General features: G+C 36.6%; 1 protein-coding gene across 1 annotated transcript in view; it reads right to left on the reverse strand.

The window, feature by feature from the left end:
* ERCC6L2 (ERCC excision repair 6 like 2) overlaps nt 1-16,737 on the reverse strand; it is a 158,937-nt gene that overhangs the window by 99,723 nt on the left and 42,477 nt on the right. Inside the window, 5 exon segments of the mRNA XM_045289426.1 lie at nt 7,888-8,033; nt 8,617-8,688; nt 10,199-10,318; nt 11,168-11,281; nt 12,269-12,409. Coding sequence (XP_045145361.1) covers nt 7,888-8,033; nt 8,617-8,688; nt 10,199-10,318; nt 11,168-11,281; nt 12,269-12,409 — 593 coding nt within the window.

The raw sequence follows: 16,737 nt of genomic DNA on the forward strand, positions 1-16,737 counted from the left end.
CGGGGAGGGAGGGGAAAAATGAGGACCTAATGTCGGGGGTTTAAATGGAGAGAAAATGTTTTGAGAAACGATGTACAAATGCGCCTTACACAATTGATGTGTGTATGGATTGGGAAAACAGTTGTATGAGCCCCTAATAAAATGCTAAAAAATAAAATAAAATAAATAAATAAAATGAGTCAAAAGGGGGGGGGAAATAAATAAATAAAAGAGCTGCACAGAAAATTTTCAAAGGGCATCTCAAGAAGAAATAAGAGGATATATTTAATATAATTATAAATAAAAGAGGAGGAGCAGAGGCCCCAAACCCATCTATAGACAATAGGGCATTCCCTCACAGAAGGGTTACAAGGAAGAGATGAGTCAACCAGGGTGCAGGATAGCATAGATGAAACCCACAATATTCCGCTGGTTCTTTGAGGCTTGCTCACCCCCCATTCTCATGACCCCAGTCCTGCCTTTCCGGTTTGTCTAGACTGAAGCATGTACACTGGTACAGATAAGAGCTCATGACACACAGAATCCAGTTCAGATAAACCCCTCAGGAACAGAAATGGGAGTAGCGATACCAAGGCTAGCAGGAAGGTGGGGGGAATAGGGGAGGAAGGGGGAACCAACCAACACATAATCCCCCCCAAAGAGGATGAACAACAGGAACATAAGTGAAGGGAGACAGCAATAGGCGTATGATATGAAAACAATAATAATATAAATTTATCAAGGGGTCACAGACGGGGGAAAGGGGGAAGGGAGAAGCTGATACCACAGGCTCACATAGAAAGTCAATGTTTAGAAAATGGTGATGGCAACATATGTACATATATGCTTGATACAATTGATGTATTGAATGTTATAAGAGCTGTAAGAGTCCCCAGTAAAATGATTTAAAAATAAATGTGGCAGAACAACAAAAATTATCTGGACAAAAACAAGTAAGCATGGTCAAAAATAAAGAAGAAAACAAATAACTAAAAGAGGAGAGAGTTATAAAAGGTTGGAAGCTGTCTACTCTTCCCTCGAAGTGATAGCATGTCAGAGAACAGCCTGTGGTAAATCTTATCTGTATAAAGTAGAACCTGTAAGAAACTCCAGACAAAGAGATAAGCTAAAAAGCTACTAATCAATCAAAATAAAACTCTAAAGTTTATTCAATGAACTCAAAATGGCCAGGCAAAGGAAACTAGAGAAATGAAGTACAGTGATAACAAAGAGAAACCAAAAATATAAGATTTGAAGTAAAAGAGATTTAAGAGCTATCTGAACCAATTAAATTCAATGAAATTTATTTGGATCTTCATTCAAGCAACCCACAAGGAAAAAAACTAGGAGAAACTTTGAACACTGACTCCATACTTCATAATATTAAGCAACTATCTTTAATATTTCAGACCGAAAATAGAATTATGGTTTCATTATGAAAAGAGGTCCTTAAAGCAATATATACTTAAAATATTAATGGATGAAATTTTAAAAAATCAATCCATTCATAAAATGCATTTACAAGTATAAATACTCTATCTGAAATTCTTACAAATTGCAAATAAGCATTCAACATTGAATAATGTATAATACTGGGAATTCTGAATTGTATCAGAATATAAAAACCAAAACCAGATAAACAAAAAACCCAATTCAGTTACTGTCAAGCCAATTTCAATATGTCAACCCCACGTGCACAGAGTAGAGCCCCACTCCAGTGGATTCAACGCAGGGAATGGTTCCCAAAAGCTTATCATCAAGTCAATTGTCACTCCGGTAACCCCATATGACACTGCAGAACTAACTGCCCCTGTGGGCTTCCAAGAGTTTAAATCTTTACAGGCGTAGAAAGTCTCAGCTTTCTCTCTCCCAGAGTGATGTTCGCTCTGGGTAGATTCAAATGGCAACCTTTCAGTTAGTGGTAGGGACTTGTATTAGAATGATTGGCTGGTACTTGCAATCTCGTAAAGCATAAATCATAGTGACCCCATGTGAGAGGGCAGAGCTGCTCTATAGGATTTTCTAGTCTGTAATCTCTAAAGAAGCAGATAGTGTAATCTTTCCCCCCACAAAGTTGCTGGGTAGGTTAGAAGTGCCAGCTATTCGGTAAGCAGCTGAATGCTTACCTATTGCACTACCAGGCTCCTTTATTTAGAGTAAGTCATAAAATCAAAGCTACCGCCACTGGGTATAATTCCAACTTATAGTGACCCTGTAGGACAGAGTAGAACTGCCTCTGTGTGTTCTAAGGCTGTAAATATATTTTTTTTTAACATTTTATTAGGGGCTCATACAACTGTTATCCCAATCCATACACACATCAATTGTGTAAAGCGCATTTGTACATCGTTTCTCAAAACATTTTCTCTCCATTTAAACCCCCGACATTAGGTCCTCATTTTTCCCCTCCCTCCCCGCTCCCCCCTCCCTCATGAGCCCTTGATAGTTTATAAATGGGTATTTTGTCATTTCTTGCCCTGTCCGACGTCTCCCTTCATCCACTTTTTGGTTGTCTGTCCCCCAGGGAGGAGGTCACACACAGTTCCATGTAATCGGTTCCCTCTTTCCTACCCCTTCTCACTTTACCCTCCCTGTTTCGCCACTCACACCACTGGTCCTATAGGGCTCATCCATCCTGGATTCCCTGTATTTTCAGTTCCTATCTGTACCAGTGTACCTCCTCTGGTCTAGCCAGACTTGCAAGATCGAATTCGAGTCATGGTAGTGGGAGCGGGGAGGAAACATTTAGGAACTAGAGGAAAGTTGTATTTCTCATCATTGTTACATCGCACCCTGACTGGCTCATCTCCTCCCCGAGACCCCTCTGCAAGGGGATCTCCAGTGGCCTACTAATGGGCTTTGGATCTCCACTCCGCACTCCCCCCATCATTCACTATGGTAAGATTTTTTGTTCTGATGATGCCTTACACCTGATCCCTTCGACACCTCGTGGTTACATAGTCTGGTGTGCTTCTTCTATGTGGGCTTTGTTGCTTCTGAGCTTGATGGCCGCTTGATTACCTTCAAGCCTTTAAGACCCCAGACACTATACTTTTTGATAGCCGGGCACCATCAGCTTTCTTCACCACATTTGCTTATGCACCCATTTGTCTTCAGTGATCCGTTCGACACCCTGTGATCACACAGGTTGATATGTTGTTCCATGTGGGCTTTGTTGCTTCTGAGCTAGATGGCCGCTTGTTTTCCTTCAAGCTTTTAAGACCCCAGAAGCTGTAAATATTTAAGGGAGCAAAAAGCCTCATCTTTTTCCTGCAAAGGGGCTAGTGGAATCATTTAGCAGCTCAAATCGCAATCCATTATGCCATTGGACCCCTTTTAATTTAGAATCGGAACCATCAAAATACTGGTTTTACATTAGAAGGTCTTAGATAGAATGAGAGAAAAATGTGGAATAAAATTCAAAATCATAAAAGAAACCAAGCTTACTGGTTGGATAGAGACTGGAAGGAACCCCAAGACTATAGACCTAATTACCCTTCAGGTCTGGAATTGAACTCACCCCAACTCACTTTTCAGCCAAAGAACAAACAGGCCTATAACATTAGGGAGGTATGAACACCTTAGAATAATCCACACTTTCAGATCAAAAGGGCAGCATTTCCGAAAGGGCAAAGTTCAGTGGGATAAGTGTGATTCACTGAGAGAATTGAAAGAACGAGCATGAATTGTGAAATGTAAAATTGGTGATCTATTCTAAATCTTTACCCAATTCACAATAAAAAGTAAAGGAAAAAATACGCTAATGTTTATATGGCTCATTATTAGAAATTCTAATATTATTAATCTAATATCTTGTAAACTTCAGGGTAGATATGCAATTTATAAAAATAGTTTCTTAGTAATTATAAGGACCAGCCATACTATGTATTAGCTAACTGCTCTAGTATATACATGTTTTAACCTCCACCACAAAAGGGCCATCCAAATATATTACAGTAGATGGTAGAAGAGTATTTCATTTGAAACAAGGTTCCATACTTATTTGTCATGTTTTAACTCACCATTGATATTTTCAGAAGAAAATTAATCTGGGCAGTTTGAAGTCTAAAACATGTATGATATTTGTCAAGATTTTCATTGGATAATAAAAAACATTATAACTAAAAGTCTCAGATTTTTTAATACAAAAATTGGTCTTGAGCAAAGTAAAGGCAATTAACTAATGCTGTTGTTAGCTGACCCCCAAATCATTACCAACTCATAGCAACCCTATGTACAAAAGAATGAAACAGTGCCTGATCCTGTGCCATTGCTCTTACATTTGAGACCTGTGTTACTGCCACTGCGTTGATCCATCTTGTTGAGGGTCTTCTTCTTTTCTGACTCTACTTTACCAAGAGTGATGTCCTTCTCCAGGTCTATCTTGGCATGGCCTAAGTATGTGAGAGGAAGCCTCCCCTTCCTTTGCCTCTACAGAACATTCCGGTGGTACTTCTTCAAAAACACATTTGTTTCTTCTCTTGGAAATCTATGGTAGTTTCAACATTCTTCACCAGCACCATAATTCAGACACATGGATTATTCTTTGGTCTTCCTTGGTCAGCGTCCAACTTTCACATGCATATGAGGCAACTGACTATATCATGGCTTAGGTACGGTGCACATTAATTCACAAAGTAACTTCCTTGCTTTTCAACATTTAAAGTGCAGATTTACATAATGCAACTCTTCTTTTAATCTCTTGACGGCTGCTTCCATGAGCATTGATTGTGGATCCAAGAAAGATAAAGTCCTGGCCAATCTGTGCTAGGTTTATCATGATGTTACTTATCTAATAGTCCAGTTGTAAGGATTTTTATTTTCTTTATGTTGATGTTTAACCCATACTGAAGGCTGCAATCCTTGGTTTTCATCAAAAGTGCCTAGGCCTCCTCACTTTCAGCAAACATGACTGTGTCATCTGCGTACCATCGGTGGTTAACAATCTCGATGCTGCATTATTAATTTTGCAGTCCAGCTGTGTTGGTACTTTATACCAGACACTGGGAATCATAACTGCATTCTTATTAATAGTGAGGCCCCTTGGCTTGAATTCTCTCTGTTTACCACACTCCCATAACATTCTACACCAAACCTCATCTCTTAACCTATCATACAAAATATACTTTAAAAAAACTTCAAAATAAGAATTTACTGTATTTAAGTAATTTGAATTATTCTTTTTTTTTTGAATTTTGAATTCAGATACTTTCTTTACATGCTCAATATGCTAATTAGTTGCCTCACCCCTAAATAGACTTTTTTTTAAAAAACATTTTATTAGGGGCTCATACAACTGTTATCGCAATCCATACACGCATCAATTGTGTAAAGTGCATTTGTATATCATTCTCAAAACATTTTCTCTCCACTTAAACCCCTGACATTAGGTCCTCATTTTTCCCCTCCCTCCCCGCTCCCCCCTCCCTCATGAGCCTTTGATAGTTTATAAATGGGTATTTTGTCATATCTTGCCCTGTCCGACATCTCCCTTCATCCACTTTTCGGTTGTCTGTCCCCCAGGGAGGAGGTCACACACAGTTCCTTGTAATCGGTTCCCTCTTTCCTACCCATTCTCCCTTTACCCTCCCTGTTTCGCCACTCACACCACTGGTCCTGTAGGGCTCATCCGCCCTGGATTCCCTGTATTTTCAGTTCCTATCTGTACCAGTGTACATCCTCTGGTCTAGCCAGACTAGTTCAAGGTCGAATTCGAGTAACAAAGCTCTATCTTAAAAACCATAAAACCCACACTTCCCTTTAATCACTTCCTTTATTTCATGGACTTCCACCATAGCTAGCAAAGAAAGTTACAAGTTAAGATTTCCATCTTATTGTCTCCCTTTTTTTTTTTTACCTCTCTATAAAGTGCCTTCCCCCACCATCACTCCTAAAATGCTACCAATGAAAAAGCTCACCAATGAAAGTCAGATCCAGAGATTATCTTTCTACTATTCACCACCCCTATTGGAATTCAAAAGTGTTGAATATTCTTTCCTTTTCTAAATACTCTTATCGCTTGTTTTTTTTAATAAATTTGCACTATACTGGTTGTCCAGCTACTTCACTGGTAACTTTTCTCTACTTCTTTGCTGAACAGTTTCTTGAAGTGGCCTTTATGGGTTGTGTCACTTTAAACTCATCTTTTCATCTTCTCTCCACATCCTCCTGTGGAGACCTTATATCACCCCTACAAGCCTTTCTCTTGAGTTCTACATTCATGCGCTCACTACTTATATGACAACTCAGTTTGGATCCTCTCTTGAAAAATCCACTCCTTTCCCAATATATAAATAGTCCATTAAAGAGCCAGTGTTATTCTTTTGGTGAAAACTTTTGATGCTTACAGGTATTAGCTAATTTTTAAGAAGTCCAAAACATTTAGTTTGTCTTCTACTATTTGTATATTTTTAGTTATGCTTGCTAGTATATTTATACCATTGTGGGTTCCTTAAGTTTGTCCCTATGTTTCCTTTGATGATCTTTATAGTTTGGGGTTGTACAATTAGATTTGTGATCTATCTTGAGTTTCTTTATTTTTTTCTTTTAATTGTGAATTAGGTGAAAGTTCACAGGACAGATCCTAGATTTACGTGCCCCAATTCACATCCATTTCCATTATCTCAAAGTACCATCATTTCACTGTCCTCACTGCCCTTGAATCAATGCTGCCTCGTAGAGACCATACAGGACAGGGTAGAACTGCCCCTGTGAATTTTTGTTGAGTTGATATTAAGTGTAGCATAGACTATCAGAAAAATTAATAAATTGGTCTTGGAGGAAGCAGGACTAGCAAGGACTAGCAAGACTTTGTTTCATCATTTTGGACATGAGATGCTGCAGAGAAGGACATCGTGCTTGGTAGAGGGTCAGCACAAAAGAGGAAGACCCTCAGTGAGGTGGATTGAGACAGGGGTTGCAACAATGGGCTCCAGCACACTAATGACTGTGAGGGTGGTGCAATATGAGGTTGTATGTAGTTCAACTGTACACAGGGTGGCTATGAATTGGGACTGACCTGACAACACCTAACAATAACAATACGCACTCATTCCATGCATCATTTTATTTCTAATATGCTGATTTCATTTTACTTTCTTCTTTTTACAGGTTAATTTTTCAAATCCCTTGAAATTCTTTTTTTTTAAATCATTTTATTGGGGGCTTGTACAACTCTTATCACAATCCATACATCCATCCATTGTGTCAAGCTCATTTATACATTTGTTGCCACCATCATTCTCAAAACATTTTCTTTCTACTTGAGCCCCTGGCATCAACTCCTCATTTTTCCCCTCCCGCCCCACCCCCCACTCCCTCATGAACCCTCGATAATTTGTAAATAGAGGAGAGTGAATCTAAAGAAATCTTACGTTAGATGTCAAAAGCTATGGATTTGTGACACCAAAAACGGAATTAACTTTACTTACGTGTTTACATTGACTTAAATCTTCCCATTTTAACTTTTATACAACCTATGAAAAGTGGACTTACTATGGTTGAGATAACAAAGAGGCATAGGATGTAAAACACCTGGCCCACCAAGCTCTCTAGAACTTTGTATGCAGAACTGGGAAGCCAGGCTACAGATGATTCTGTAATCCAGTTATAAAGATGGAAAATTCCCAGGAAGAAGGATCAATTTTTTAATTGATAGCAATATAAACCCAGATTAATATAAGACGAACTCATTAATGATAAAGGAAAAGATGGTAGATTGAGCCATAATTAATGGTATTTTTTACTACTTTTCCTTAAAGCAAAATAAAACAAAGCAATATAAACAAAATAATATAAAGCATAAACAAAATACAAGCAGAGGCAATATAAACAAAAAAAGGAATGTAGTGATCATTAAAAGACCATTCTGAATCTTAAAAACAATTAGATAAAAATGGTTATCCTTACATTGTGGAGACGAGGCATATGTTAACATCTTGTGTACTGTTGAATTCTTTCACAATTCTGATTCTTTCTTCCGATTTTGTACTGCCATCAAGCCGTCGGAAATCAAGCCCGGCTGCCATGCAGTACTGCTGCAGCACATCCAGCAGCTAGATGAAGGATCAGCAGATACTCATTGTGAGCTGAATGGTTTCCGTACCAATACAGAGAGCAAGAGATTGTTGCTCACCAACTCTTTCCTATAGCTACAAGAGCAATTGATCATTTTCTCATTTCTGGCCCACATGTTTCTCCATTATCCTGAAACTGACTTTAACTTGTAGTAACCTTTCCAAAGGCAGGTGAGAAGGAATCAATCATCCTTTTTTTTTTTTAACAAAAATAAACTAATAAAAATCAAATAAAAATAATAGTATTGGCTAAATCACATACATATAGCTATATTATTTGTGTCATTTTCTAAATTCACTACAGAGTCTTGAAGAACAGTTATTATTTACAAACACATCAAGAGAAAATAAAAAGGCACCTTTGGGTTTGCTTTTTGGCAGGACCCATAGTGTGCGTGAGCTTTATGTATGTTATCAAACTTCGTGATGCTTACCACACCACCAGTTCCTACCGTGTGCAAGAGAAGGAGTGTGTGGCTGGAAGCTGCTGATGTCTTTTGTGCTTTATGCCTTAGGACTTTGGACTGAGGCGGATCAAGAATATACTTCAAACAAAACTCACCTTGGTGGAAAAGGAGAATAGAAGAACTTTATCGTTGTTTTTTCTGCAATGATTTAAAAGCTGCTCAAGGACCTGGAAATGAACCACAGAGCAACAGAGAACTGATTCCAATTAAAAGCACACCTTCTACAGAGAAACATCACTTGAGAATTTCATAAAAGTTATTTTTATACAACAATAAGCTCAGTCAGCTTTTCTAATTCTTCTCATTTTTGTCAAGTTAGAGAAATTAAGTATTAAATATTACATCAAATGTTATTTATAATCATATTTTCAATAAGCCTGTAAAGTTTCCCAAGATTTTTATTTCATCTCATCTGGTTTTGATAAAATGGAAGCATTTAGATCATGGGATGCATTTAAATGGATTAATTTAATTTCCAAAATACATTTTCTTTATACCTACAATATGTTAAGAATAATATTCCTTTTAGGAAGTATTTAAATTTTCTCTAGGTAGATGCAATGAAATACGTTCAGTTACATGTAGGCTCTAAAAGTCTTGGCTTTTTTTTAAATTAGCAGTCAGATATATGCCTCATCTCACCTTCTCCCTACTGTTTCTCTATTTACAGTATGCCCTGACTTTCAGACTCAAATCTGACTTCAAATTGTCAATAATCTGTCCACACACACAGTGTTTTCTGGAAGAATATAATCCAAAGACTAGGGTATAAGAGTGACACTTATTTTTTTAAAGAGGCAGTTCCTCATCTGGCAATGACAGGTCCAGCACACCATAGAAAATCACCCAAAAAGGAGAAGAAACAAAACGAAACACTCTTTGCTGTAGTAAGGTTAAGGTTTTTCTAAACTACACAATAACACTTTAAGCAATTTTATTTATTCAAACTTTTAAGTTAAAGAAAATTTATATTTGATATACTATCTTTGTGTTATGCTAAATTTGAGCCCTACTCCCCAAAAGGTATGAAATCTAAGACATAAATTCTATTTTGACAGTCAATCAAAAGGTGGATAAAAATGTCACAGATTAAGCATACCATAGTTAAACCTTTGAAGAACATGTAAGTTTTATTTGCATTACCCAGTGCCATTGAGTCGACTTAAAGTTGAGATTGCTCTATAAAAAATTTTAAATCCATAAAGATTGTTGATACTTAATTTTGCTTCAAGGAAGCTCTACCAGCGCCCCTGATAATCTGGATAAGCAAGCAAAAATATGAGGCAGAAAAGTTAAACTAGACACAGAGTCTTTGCCTACCATGAACTATTTAAGAAGTTCTTTTTCATACTTCCAAAGGAATGCCTTTAACATTAACATTATTTCTCATGCATATATGCCTCAAACATTTGAGTCAAGCTAATATATATATGGCAATAGCATATATTTTTTTAAAGAGCATTTCCAGTCCAAACATAAGGAAAACTTGAAGAACTGGCATGACTACCTATGTGTATAGTGGGTTTACACCTACAAAGTGTCTTCAGCCACCCTCTTTTTCACTGATGGGGCAGTTGTTCTGATCATATATATGCCATATGATCACTTGCCATCTGATTTGATAAACATTTTCTATATGAGCTCTGTCAGTGTACAGTTGCAAAGAAAAATAGTTACCTTCATTTTCCCACTGTATTTGGGATCGGAAATTGTTTCAAAAGCTGCATCCTTGCTTTTCTGAACAAAATCTGGGAATCTGGAAAATACCTGGTCACATATCCTGTTGATAAGTGTTTTCTTGAAAGAAAAGGGGGGGGGGGGAGAATAAATTTCATTTAAAATTATGTAAATCTATGTAAATTGAAATTACTCTGAAGATTTTGCCTTTTTATAAGGCAGGAAAATACTTTAAAACATCTTAATCTGTTATGCAAGAATGGTTTTGCTAAAATCTTAGATATTGATCCCAAAGAGCACAAAATACTAAGAATATTAAATTCTTAGTAAGTTCAAACACCATCAAAACAATAACACAAAAGAGATCATATTTAAAAATTGAGTCATTATGAAAACTAAAAATTTTTTATGTACTCTAGAATATGAAAAAATTGAACACGACCAAAAGAAATGATTGCATTTGTAGTTAAACAGATTACTGATTTTTTTCCAGTTTGGAGAATACCGCTAATATTCAATATACTGACTATTATAAATCCTCATCTAAATGCAGCAGTTTACATATTTGTTATGAGGCACACTAATAGAATGTGAATGGATCATCAAATATTATTTAGTAGTTACAAAAATGATGTAGAGAAAATAAATCTATGAACATTGCAAGAGGCATCACAGAAAAGTATGATTTTAATTAAAACATAAAATTTTCACTTTGATTTAAAAAGTAAATCTGCATATTCTTTCACACTTAAATTTAAAAATGAGTAAGCCAATTTTCTTTTAAATGTCAGACAAAAAGAACTTAAGGATATTTGCCAAGGAGATTTTAGGTTGTTATTAGTGTCAAAGAGTCAATGCTGAGTGCTTCACGTTTGTACCACTAAGGCTCTTTTAAGAGAAATTTCACAAGAAATATAAAATTTTTATACCAAGTAACATCACAAAGGAATAAAAAACTCCAACCCAAACCTGCTGCTCAGAGGCGCTCGCCACCTGAAGTAGAGCGACATGGTTTGCTACTTTCTGAAGAACTACAAGGTAACTGAAATACAAGGTTTTCACAGTTTCACCTTGGGCATTAGTCTGCAATCAGAAAAATACAAAATAAAAACAAGTAAATTATTAACATAGATATGTAATTGCTTACATTACAAAATAAATCACTTCAGAAAACAGATGGTAAACTGTTGATAAAAAAAATATGCAGGAATCACTAATAGGAAATAAAACTTTTGGTCAATTCTACTCCAGTGAGGTTTTTAGTACAACAAATAGAAAGTCTCCATTTCATAGTCATTATCCTCAGGACACAAAGTGATTGACAGAAATTCTGCAGTTAAGAGCTCTCTAATAATACAATTCTCTGCGCAGTGGCAATGTCCTATGATTCCTTTAACTCTCTCCTCCCATGTATGCTGCAAGGTTTCCCAGGGAACACGGCTATCTCATAAAAGGAAGTGGTTCCAAGAAGCAAAATAAAGGAGATGGAATAGATATGAGGCAAGATAAATGTTTACTTAGGTCCCTTCTACATCCATACATATTTGACAGATACGTTGATAATAAAACAGATTTTAAAAAGAGCATTGAAATACAGATAAAAGGTTTAAAAAAGTACAAACAAATATGCATCTGATAAAAGTAAAATATACTTTCTCTAGTTCACTGATATACAATTTATATTAAATTGACACTTAGGTCATATCAAAATATTTTAAGCATATCAAAGAACACGTTAGATACTATTAATAGGTGAGAAATTTCCTAAAAATAAAATAACATGCCAAGACGAAAGTAGGATATTTCCCACGGAAAGTTAAAAGGGAGAATATAAAATTAAAGTCTACTTTCAAAAACACCTTTTTGAAAGGATAGTTGGATGTTGTATTTTATATGTAACAACTATTTGATATCTTACAATGTTTTTGAAAACTATTACTTTTTTTTTAACAGTTATCAAAAGACCTACCTGGGGAGAAGTTAATTTATTTGTGATTTACCCTGACACCAGAAGAAAGTAATGGATAATTAAAAGCCAGGTAGCAAAGATAATCAGACTATAATACTTGCCTTATAACAACAATTTCTCCTTTTTCTACCACTGCTGCAGGTACAAGGCTCAGAAGACTTAAGTATTAAAGTTACGTCTTCTGTTTCTAACACTGTTTGATAGACAGCTTTCTGGAAATCTGTCAAAGAACAATAAACCATCTGCCAAGATAAAACATAGGAAAATTATTAGTATTTTTCAAAGCAAAAACAAGCAAATAAACAAACAACATGCATACTGAATTTTATAAATTATACTAGTGAAAATTATATGCAAACGAATTTTTTAAATTCCATTTATATAGTTATGACAATTCCTATCACTTCCCTTATGTTACTGGCCCACTACTCTATCCTATACCAATTAAAACTTCATTTTCTAATACATCAGAGTTAATTTGTTTTTAACTAAAAATAAATAAAAATCTATTTATGTTTAAATAAAAACAAAAATATAAATCTAGCTATATAATTTCATTATATATTTGGTGACAGATTTCATATCAGTCCACCATGTGGAAAGTGATTAAAATTTGTGCCAAACAAAAATGATGATAAGGCCAAAGTACTAATGGACCACACAAACATCGATCTCTACAATTCTGAGAGAAGTAGATGGCACCTGGCTACCACTACCAACTTCTCGGTAGATAATCACATTAGAAGGTTCTGGTAAGAGTAGGAAAAAAATGTAGAGTAGAACTCAAAATCATAAAAGAGATCAGATAGAGGTTGGTGAGACCCCAAAGGCTTTGACCCTTACCGTTCAGGTATGGAACGGAGTTGGAATATGTTGGAATAACCAACCATTCAAGATCAAAAGGGCAGCATTTACCCACAGACAAGGCTCAGAAGGTTAAGACAGAAGGAGGAATGCAAACAGGAACTACAGGAAGAAGTGGGATAAGTGATGGTACATTGAAGGGACTACAATGAATGAAACATATGAACTGTTGAATATAAAACTAAGATTGGCTCTATAAACCTTCACCTAATGCACAATGAAAGTTTTTTTTAAAAACCTGATAAGGAAAACTATGGAAGATTTCAGAACAATGGAATAGATACTTGTTGAACTACTTGGAAAGAAAAGAAGTAAAAAACAAAAAATATTTGTCCTTTTCCCCCTGAAAACAGAAAATAGTATTTATATTTAATATCATGGTATAAACTCCTAAAGATAAAGATAAAAATAAAGTAAATACAGATAAAAACAATTACAAGTTGCTATACTGTACCCAAAGTAGCCTTCTGGTGGTATAGTGGTTACAAGTTGCGCTTCGATATGTATGGTTGGCAGTTCAAAACCAGAAGCAGTAGAAAGACTAGGCTTTCTATTCCTGTAAACAGTTACCATCTCGGAAACTCACTGTGAGTCAGCATTTGACTCGGTGACAGTGAGTTTGCTTTGGTTTATATTGTACCCAAAGGAGCCCTGGTGGCATAGGGGGTTGGGCTGCTAGCCACAAGGTCAGCAGTTTGAAACCACCAGCAGCTCTGAGGATGAAAGATGGGGCTTTCTAATCCTATAAGGAGCACTACAGTCTGGGAAACCCACAGTAGCAGTTCTCCCTTGCCCTATAGGCTCATTATAGATTAGAACTGAGTTGATGGCAGAGGCCTCTTTGGGTTTTGGGGGGGTTTTGATTTTGTTTTGTTCTTTGAGTACACTGCACCAAAATGATGAAAATATGTCAAAACAATGCCACTATAGTTGTAGGGGAAAGAGCCCTGTTGGTGCTGTGGTTAAGGGCCTCGCTGTTAACAGAAAGATCACTGGTTCAAACCTACCAGCTACTCTCCAGGAGAGAGATGTACCAGTCTGCTCCCGCAAAGATTTATGGCCTTGTAAATCCTATGGGGCAAATAAGTTCTACTCTGGCCAAGAGAATCACTAGGAGTTGGAACTGAGGCAATAGTACCAAGCTAGAATAGGTTGAGGTCATTTGGGAGATATATTTTACCCTGTATTTCTGTTCATCCTGGAAATTAGCCAATCCTTCTAGCTGTCACAGAAACTGGAGAATTTTGAAGAATGTGAGCAAAGGAGAGAAGCATCTATTTATACATATTCATATGTATGTGTTGCATTTTCACACTGTCACACAAGAAAGAAAGAGAGGAAGAGAGGAAAGAAAGGCTGTGAGCAAATACAGGATGTCTATATAACACAGGATCCCCAGGAAGCACAAATGGTGGAGTACTAAACTACTAACCTACAGGCTGGCAGTTTGAACGGATCCAGCTGTGTGCCTTAAGAAAGACCTAGAGATCTACATCACCGAAGACACAGCTTTGAAAATACAACAGAGTGCAATCCTACTCTGTAGCCATGGTGTTGCTATGAATCAGAAGGAACTCAAGGATAACTGGCTTGGTTTAGTTTCAGTTTATACATACCAGTTACATAAAGAAATACATCTATTAAATATTACGTATTTTGAATGTTAACCTTAAATATAAAAGTACATATAAGAAAAATTAAAAGCGATTACAGTTATAACTTCAGAAACCCGCTGGTATAGTTCTACCCTGTCAGATAGGGTTGCTGTTAGTCAGAATCGACTTGATAGCAGTGAGTTTGATTCTGGTATATAAAAGATGATAACCCATGAGTAAAGTGTGAAGGGTATTTTGAATTGTTATTAAAAAATACAGAACACTCACTTAACAGTTCTTATATGTATTACATTTCACAATAACCATGTGAGGCATGCCTCATTATCATCATTCCCAGTTAATGGATGATGAAATTATAGTTTGAGACACTCAGCAAATTACTCAGGAGCCAGGTTTCAAGCCTATAATATTTGATTCCAGAGTTAAGTCCTGACCTTTGCAGACAAGTTTCTAGTTGTATATTTACTGCTTTGTTGCTCCTACTAGATTGTTGTGAGTGGCTACGGAGTCAGTTCCACCTTATAATGACCACATGTGTGCAGAGTTGAACTGCCCCATAGGCTTTTCTCCGCTGTGTGTGACCTTCTGGAAGCATATCTCCAGGCCGCTGGGTAAGGCTGAACTATCAGTCTTTGACCAGTACTAGTGTGCATCACCATGTGTGCCACTGAGCAACTATACTACAAATAACTACAATATTTATATAATTGCATAAAACAAATTTTAAAGGTGACATTCATAAGGTATCCAAATTCAACAACGGTACAATGGATAGATAGAGGTATAAACATAGCGGTGTACATATGTAAATACATTAATCCACAAAAATAGAGGTATTGGCCCATGTACTTATATTTATATGGCAATACACTAAGGTAAGGGGACGGACTTCAGGCCTCTGCTCATACCCTCCTTCAAAACAAATCGGCAGCCTGAGATGTTCACCCTCTGACAATTGCTAAAGACAAAATGGGTGCATAAGCAAATATGGTGAAGAAGGCGGATGGTGCCCGGCTATTAAAAGATATAGCCCTCAATATTATACAAGCTATATATGAAAAGCCAACAGCTAATGTGGTAGCAAATGGAGAAAAGACAAAAACAATTCTACTGAAAAAGGGGACCAGACAAGGATGCCCCTTGTCCCCACTCCTATTTAACATCATACTGGAGGTCCTAGCTAACAACATAAGACAAAGAAAAGACATCAAAGGTATTTTCTTGGGGAAGGAAGAGGCAAAATCATCATTATTCACAGATGATATGATTCTATACATCGAAAATCCCCTAAACTCCACAAGTGGAGTGTTGGAAACAATACAGGAATATGGTAGAGTGGCAGGATACAAGATCAATAAACAGAAGTCTATCGGACTGCTCTACACATCAGACAAGATCACATGAGATGATTAAAAAGGTAGTACCCTTTACAATAGCCAAGCACAAATTGAAATACCTAGTGATATACCTGACTAAAAAAGCAAAAGAATTGTATGAGAAAAATTATACAACACTACTACAAGAAACAGAGTGACCTCAACAAATGGAAGAACATCCCATGCTCGTGGATTGGCAGACTCAATATAGTAAAGATGTCAGTTCTGCCCATGGCACTATGTAAGTTCAATGCTATCCCAATACAAATACCACCATCCTTCTTTAAAGAATTCGAAAAACTGATTACCAACTTCATATGAAGGGGGTAGAAGCCTAGAATTAGTAGAGAACTCCTCAAGAAGAAGGACACAGTGGGAGGGCTTGCTCTACCTGACTTTAGCACGTATTATATGGCCACAGTAGTCAAAACAATGTGGGACTGGTATAACAACAGATATTCAGACCAATGGAAAAGAGTTGAAGACCCAGAAATGAAAACATCAACATACAGACAGCTGATCTTTGATAAGGGCCCCAAAAATATCAAATGGGAAACAGATGCCATCTTCAATAAATGGTGCTGGAAAAAATGGTTATCTACCTGCAGAAAAATGAAGCAAAACCCTTACCTCACTCCATGCACAAGAATAAACTCAAAGTGGATCACAGACTTGAGATAAAACCCCAAACAATTAGGGCCATTAATGAGGGAA

Source organism: Echinops telfairi, unplaced genomic scaffold (genome assembly GCF_000313985.2).
Source record: "Echinops telfairi isolate 266 unplaced genomic scaffold, ASM31398v2 ScPeMD7_27;HRSCAF=92, whole genome shotgun sequence".
Lineage (NCBI taxonomy): Eukaryota > Metazoa > Chordata > Mammalia > Afrosoricida > Tenrecidae > Echinops > Echinops telfairi.